The sequence below is a fragment of the Limulus polyphemus genome, unplaced genomic scaffold, assembly GCF_000517525.1.
Source record: "Limulus polyphemus unplaced genomic scaffold, Limulus_polyphemus-2.1.2 Scaffold483, whole genome shotgun sequence".
Lineage (NCBI taxonomy): Eukaryota > Metazoa > Arthropoda > Merostomata > Xiphosura > Limulidae > Limulus > Limulus polyphemus.
In genome coordinates this window covers 161188-169338 of record NW_013666093.1, presented here as the reverse complement: position 1 = coordinate 169338, position 8151 = coordinate 161188, and the positions used below count along the sequence as shown (strand labels likewise).

At 34.8% G+C, this 8151-nt stretch overlaps 1 protein-coding gene across 1 annotated transcript in view; it reads right to left on the bottom strand.

The window, feature by feature from the left end:
* Window positions 1-6941: 6941 nt before the first annotated feature.
* Window positions 6942-8151, bottom strand: part of LOC106458540 (metabotropic glutamate receptor 4-like) — a gene marked incomplete at its 5' end in the record, with an annotated part of 43669 nt that continues 42459 nt past the window's right edge. The window contains one exon of the mRNA XM_022384787.1: window positions 6942-7217. Coding sequence (XP_022240495.1) covers window positions 7195-7217 — 23 coding nt within the window. The remainder of the gene's footprint in view (window positions 7218-8151) is intronic.

The window sequence follows — 8151 nt, the reverse complement described above, 5'->3', positions numbered from 1 at the left end:
GCAAAGCACAGATAGCCCATCGTGTAGCTTTGTGCTTAATTACAAACAAACATCAACTTTCATGGATTTTTTCAAATTAAGTAGACAGGTAAATCTTTACAACCTACAATTAGATGTCAAATTTGGCCTAAGTATAAGCCACGTATGCAAAGTTATTCAACAAAAACCGCTCAGTTTTACCAAAATTTTTCCGCACGCCTACGCAAAAAGTCACGAGAGCTATTGGTCTGAAATTTTTAGTGCAGCTTCACCTAAGAGTGAAGGTGGACTGTTTTAGCTTTTTGTCATTCGAATTAAAGACGGCTGATTTAGAGTAGCAAAACTATAGGGTGAAAGCACGTGCAGATACATAAGAATTCATTAGGTCAAGCCAACTAGATTGTCAATTTCTAGCTCAAGTTTTCAAAAGAATCTTACGTGTGGGCGGTTATTATTAATTATTCATTGACAATTTTTAAGCACAAATTTGCTAAATTTTATGAAATCCTCTTAATTAAAGGGCGTTTAGCATCACGTGATATTAGCTTAAGCAATTAGGATAAATAATGATGCTTGATACGGCTGTACCAAGTGCATGCGGGTGATGACAAGAAACTGTTAATTTGGTTTCCATGGCGTTACTATAAAAGAAGTTATTTACACTGTTTTATACAGAAAAAACTACCGCCATACATATTTAAAGAATCTGGTTGGTTATGTAAAGTATATGTATGTTCCGAATAATAGGGTTGCGATCCTAAATCTAATGTTGGTTACTATCCAGTGTCACTTTCTTTCTTGCAGTGGTTTGTTGGTATGTATTGACAAAAAGCCATGATTTCTAATTAATTTTACAGCAAATATTCATTTATTCATCTACTTTCAGAACCTGATTGATTCATAATCCTCTACTTCCAGAATCTCATTGATTTATATTTATCCACTTTCAGAACATCGTTGATTCATAGTTATCTATTTCCAGAACCTCATTGATTCATAGTTATCTGCTACTATAACCTCACTGACTGATAAATTCATGATATCAGAAAAACACGTAGGCTTAAGATGTCTTAATATAAAAACGACAAACCCTTATAATCCGAGCGCTTTTGAAAGGTGGGCCTTTCTTCTTCAGGGGTAAACTGGAAATGGTGGTGTAACTGAATGAAAGATATATAAAAGGAGTTGAGTGATGTCATGAAGGTCAGCTGGGCTTCCAGGAAGTGTTTTGTATATTTTTAATGTTAAGTGTATCTAATTTCTGGTCCAACATGGCTGGAAACAAGAGCGTTATGTAAAAGGTGTTAGAGATGTTTTGCTTTACAAATGGTCAAGAAAACTATACTTAAGTGTTGTTAAAGTAAAAAAAAGTGACACTTGGAGAGTGACTGAAAAAGAAATGTTAAGCAGATCAATTTATAAAGACAGGCATGAAAATTATCACAAATAAAGAGTGCGTATTAGAAAGATTAGGGGTAAACATTGAGAGTTCATACTACACGGCAAACGTTAAATAAATAAAAACTACGTTTGTGACAGGGAACACTGATTCCATGATCTACTACCATAACCTTCCTGATTCATAGTCATCCACTACCATAACCTTCCTGATTCATAGTCATCTACTACCATAACCTCCATGAATCATAGTAATTTACTACCATAACCTCACTAATTCATAGTCATCTACTACCATAACCTTACTGATTCATAGCCATTTACTGCCAGAACCTCATTGATTCATAATCATCTACTACCATAACCTTATTGATTCATAGCCATTTACTACCAGAACCTCATTGATTCATAGTTATGTACTGCCCTAACCTCATTGATTCATAGTCTTTTACTGCCAGAACCTCATTGATTCAAGACTTACTTTAAGATCCTGAGGTAAAATAACACGGATTTTGCAAAGGAAGACATAATGACATTTAGATTACACAGCGTGTTGACTTCCGACAAAACAAATGTGTATTGAAGGATTGAAACTAAACAAGCAAACTATTAATAAATTAATACAGAATGAAATAGTGAATATCAGATGTGTTGACCATTAACACATCTTCACCCATCAGTTTCCATTTGTCCACTGAGAAAGATAAGTAGACCTCAGGAGTAATCAAAAAGTTCATCTTTAATGATGAAAAGCTGTGAGTGAAGTGAGCAATATGGTAAACCTTCTGCAAATGTATCATGAAAATAATACAACCAGAAAGACAAGAATGTAATGTAATGTGGAAAACGTCAGGATTGAAAATGTTTGGTCGGAAGCTCATTTAGAAGTGTAAGTTTAAAAGTTCTCATTAGTTACAACTACAATCTGCTCTAAAAGGAGATTATATACATAAAGTGTAAAAACCATTACCATCGTAAAGTTCCATTTCTACAGTTATATATATATAAGAAAATACCAGTCCAACAAGGTTTGTATCGACCATACAATTGAATTTGACCAGCATACGGCTGTATTCCCCATTGTGTCGTTTCCTAGTGATGATCACAACCAATACATCTCTTACTCACTTGCAAGTCTTCCATCATTGCTTGATTGTTATGGAAATACAGCCCAGTTTAGATAGAGAAGGGTGGGAGGTTAACTGTACATATTGGTTCTTACACAAAAAAACTGAGATCATGCTAGCCACTGTACAAGCACCAGTCTCTCGCTTTTGATGTGACCCGAATAATTCAGTCGTTATATTTTGCCAAACTCCGAACGCTGCATTAACCTCGTAAATCGATCGTAATGGGATAGATGGCGCTGAATTGTTCGGGATAACTTCTTACCATGATAATTAATTGGCAAAAACATTTCCATAAGACATTGTGCTGATACAAGCATAGTATAGCTTGGAGTGACCGTAGAGCAATGCTAACAGGGTGGCTTTCTGCCTTAGGTCATACATTCAGTCCACAGTAGTGTATGTTTTAAGTAGAACTTCAATCATAAAATAAATGTTAAGAAATGTTCAGTAAAACTGCACGCTTTTGAAACACTTCAATATGCACAATTGAACATATTACATCAAAATAAAATAAAACATTGGATGCCCCAATTTTAATTTTGGTATTATACATAAACCGCTGTGAGCAGATTTTTTATCTATAGTCAAATTCATCCAGTTATTAATATTTTGGCTCGGCATAGCCAGGTGGTTAAGGCGCTTGATTCGCAATCTGAGGGTCACGGATTCGAATCTCCCTCCCACCAAACATGTTCACCCTTTTAACCGTGGGGGCATTATAATGTGCCGGTAAATCCCACTATTCGTTGGTAAAAGAGTGGCCCAAGAGTTGGCGTGGGTGGTGATGACTAGCAGCCTTCCCTCTGGTCTTTCACTGCTAAATTAGGGACGGCTAGCGCAGATAACTCTCGTTTAGCTTTGCGCGAAATTCAAAACAAAACAAACTAAATCATTAAAATGTCAATACAATTCAATCGAAAATATTCCTAACAACCATTATCTGAATCATCGGGTAAATATTTCTCTCAATATAGTAGGAACGATTTTGTTGTTTTTGTTTCTCCAGTCTGGAAAAAATCAACTACCTTGCAAATATATAATATTTCAGCTCCCAAAACTAAAAACATTCTTTCATTAGCATCAGTGAAAATACTGGGTTCACCATAAGTTCTTACGATGCGATACAGAGTAACCACATTCCCACTTTCTATACTGAAATCTTAGAATTATCTATTTTCATTCTTTTGTTGTCTGACATTTATGTTCTCTGTGATACAACGACTTGTAAACGTTGATATCAAATATATATTTATATCATAATTACATATTATATATTGTTACAGTGTCATACAGTATCACCCGGTAGCTAAGCAGAAAATCTGAGGGTTTTTCACATCAAAAATTGGATTTTGGTGGTGGGCAGAAAATAGACATCTCCACAAGGTATTGTACCGCCATCTATGGGCCGATAAACTGACTCTCTCTCTCTCTTGGCACAACTCCCTCACTGTAGAAGTCGTGTACATATTTCATACACTTGAGTGTAAATACACCCAAGTGACCTCTGGCGGTTTTCGCATTCTCGCCAATATTCGTTATAAAATCATATCCGAATGTTTAAAAAGCAAGGATCGAGACACCCTTACAACATCCGGATTTAGAAATATAGGGCAATCATCTCCAGTTTTAGGCATTACATCTAATAACATCAACTGTCCAAGTGCATAGATTTGAAGAACTGTGTAATACACCATTTGATAGCTCGGACAGTAAGGGTCGCAACGATCATTTAACTTATAAATGTTTTCAAATTCCTAGCATTCCTTGACAATCGTGCATACTACTCATGCTCCCTGCATTACATCAACTGTCCAAGTGCATAGATTTGCAGAACTGTGTAATACACCATTTGATAGCTCGGACAGTAAGGGGCGCAACGATCATTTAACTTATAAATGTTTTCAAATTCCTAACATTCCTTGACAATCGTGCATACTATTCATGCTCCCTGCATTACATCAACTGTCATAACTGTATAATAATAATCGAGCAGCTATAACACGATATTTCTCAATAAGACTCTGCTCAATAATTAAAAAATTATGGGTTGTAACACCCTTTTGGCTCCATTAATCTTACGATCAACTAACCTTCCTAACTTTATGATAATAACGTGCTATCATACGATGTAATTCACATACATCCTTCTCTAAAACATTACTTGAAATCTTGGAAAGTAAGGCACGTCACTTCCTGTCCGTCACTGAACACGTGGTATGCTAGTTATATCTCACGCATCTACTTTAAACAACTGTAAGTGGTTTAACGTCATATAACATAATCTATATTATGTTGAAGTAAGTTGAAACTAAAGTAAAATTTAGATGAAACGCAAAAAATAGAAAATATAGTCTTAATTACCTTCTTTATAAAAATTTCTATGAAAATATGCATGAATTAATCAACAAATTTGGTATAAAGTATAGATTCACGTGAGATATTCTCAACATATTATCAATGAAAGATTATTTTTCCGAAGTAAATAGAAGAACACGAAATATCTGGAAGTCTGAATGAGACGAAGTATACATTAGAAGCAATTTGATTTATCAAAGATACTTTCACTTGCATTTTTAATTTTTATTATACTTAAATCATATTAAATATCTAAAGCTAAAAAGTTTTACAACTTCCAAATCTTCTACTGTAATATTTCAAGGTTTGGGGACTTTTTTTTTTTACGAGGAATATTTACGTTTAATTCAGTCAGAACGTAAACAACAGAATACTAAGGTATCAAGTTATCCATCATGTTCCTAAGCAAAAACAAAATGACAGCCATAAAAATCGTCTATTTAAAACTACCTTTAAAATGTTTGAATATTAACAATGACTATTTTACTGTATTGTTTGAGCAAAACTAAAACTTATTGTACTTATAAAGCCGCCTAAATCGCTATATACGTGTTTATGGAGTGGTTCAAAATTTCACTATTTCAACGAACTTGTAAGTAAGTAAGTGGCTTTTCCAGACAAGCGTACAGAAAAAAAATGACGAACCTTATTGCGCTAATTCTTTCAAAGAACTCTTCCATCAGGTGTCCCAATGATTTCTTTCTTTTATCGAAAAGGATACTAGTATATATTATATATATATATATATATAACGGACAATACACTACTTTGGGCATGTAGTTAGATTTGAGGGTAGGTTGGTAGAGATCCTGATGAGTAATACAATCGAATCAGGTATATGCGCGTCCCACGCTTGGTATTGCTGGTGCACAAAAATATAGCTAATAGAAAAGAAAACAAACAAGTACAATAATTTTTACTTTTAATTTCATAAATACAAGTAGGATTGTTTTTTGAATTTCGCGCAAAGCTACACGAGGGCTATCTTCGCTAGCCGTCCCTAATTTAGCAGTGTAAGACTAGAGGGAAGGCAGCTAGTCATCTAGATGGGTAGTTTATATAAGTAATAATAATAATATAACACAAACTACTTACTGTATATTTTATTGAGGAAAGGCTTTACAAACCATATATCATTCGATTCAGTGTGAAAAACTTCTTTTTATGAAAATACGCCGTTATGATGCCTGCAAGAATAAAAGTAGGTAGCAGGTGTACCAAGTACTTATGGGTAAAAGAGAAAACAATCCAATTTGAATTTGTTGTGAATCATATGCTGATACAGTGATTAGATGATACGTTTTTTAGCCATATATATATATAACTTCCAGTTGAAGTGCTACGTTAGATGAAATATAATTCAAGATTCTTGCAATTTTTATAAAGGTCCAAATTTATTTTAGCAAGTTAGTATACAAAACACTCCTTCAAAGACAAAAGCAAAAGTGTAAAAGATTTTTTTAATATGTTTGTTCAGTGTAACTTTCTAAATATTTAGGATCCGAAGACGGGTTCAATATCTCTCAGCGGTTAGTTTACGAATTTACCGCTAAAATCCAGTGTTCAATATCCTGCAGTGGACATAGCGCAGATAGTCCGTTATATAGCTTTGCGCTAAAATAAACAAACCCGATCCAGAAATTTGCTAAGAATTCCTGACATTTACTGCCCGAGAAGGGGAACCAACATGATGACAGTTCTACCTCTCCTCTTTTAAGTCCATGGCCAGGTGGTAGGGCGCTCGACTCGCAATCTGAGGGTCGCTGTTTCGAATCCCCATCCCACTAAACATGCTCGCCCTTTCAGCCGTGGATGCGTTCTAATGTGACGGTCAATTCGTTGATAAAAGAGTAGCCCAAGAGTTGGCTAGTCTCTAGTCTTCCACTGCTAAATTAGGGATGGCTAGCATAGATAGCCATCGTGTAGCTTTGCGCGAAATTCAAAAACAAACAAAAACAAATCTTTTCAGCCTTTGTTTTAGTTTTACAAATTTTGTGTTCCCCGTTGATTCCCCACGATTTAGTATCCAAATTTCAGATTTTCTACAACTGTTTGTTTTTTATTTGTTTGTTTCGGACTTATAGAGAAAAATAATTGCACTCACTTCTGAATTTATTTATTAAAGTCTTTTTTTTTTTAAGCTCCTGTCCAAGTTTCACATTACAAAGCGAAATAAATGGAGGGCTAGTTCACTAGCATCGGGATATCTTCACGAAAGTTATCAGACTTTCCTGCTATCGTCGTGTCAGGGGTAAAAATTGAAGAGTCCATAAGGGGAGGGGGCTATCACAACGTGCTCTCTTTCCTCACTCTCAAATGTTTTCTCGATTCTTTACAAACATCCCATGCTTCTTTCTGAAAAATGAAAAAGTTTTATAGTGCTTTTCGTTACCGTTTCGGTTAAGTTTACACATTCGCCCAAATTATATCCAAACAATGATATACTGTTGAAATATCAGAGCCTGCTCCTCCTCCATACGTGAAATGCTTATAATATAATATAATAAAATCGATAGTATAGAATATTACCCAATCAAGTAAAACAACAAATGTTTCACTTCTTCAGTGTTACAATCACTTGACTCATTGTAAGTAACCTCTATTGAATATATGCAATCTAATTGTAATGTTTAAACAATATGAAATATGTTATTGCTGTTAAAATTATCCCAAAACTTTTACAGTTAAAATATTTATTAACATTTTACTACAGTCATGGAGATTATTATTTGCAGACGAGTCTCATACACTTATTGACACCAATTCTAAATTACACGACATTTCTATGATATTTATCACGTTTCTCCAAATCCAGTTTCACCTAACTTTTCGGCATGGTACCCGCAAGAAATCCTGAAAACATTTATGTAGAAAGTTCTAAAATGGGGGACAGCTTAGTTCCTCATATATTTTACTTTCTATATAAGAAACTGTTTTAGCAGCAAATCTGAAAATGAAGCAAAGAAATGGCAGGAAAGCAGACCAGTCTGAAATTCTGAGGTGGGTAGAGGATTAATGTCAAACACTTATCAATAAGGCTTGCAAGTCTTCAAATAATGCGCTACAAATAGTAGGAAACGCTGACAAAAGTTTGGGTTATCCGCCATATAATTTCTCTTTATATTTCCGAAATGCTAACAGTTTATTTGTTTTTATAATTTCGCGCAAAGCTACACGAGGGCCATCTGCGCTAGCCATCCCTAATTTAGCAGTGTAAGACTAGAAGGAAGGCAGCTAGTCATTACCACCCACCGCCAACTCTTGGGCTACTCTTTTGCCAACGAATAGT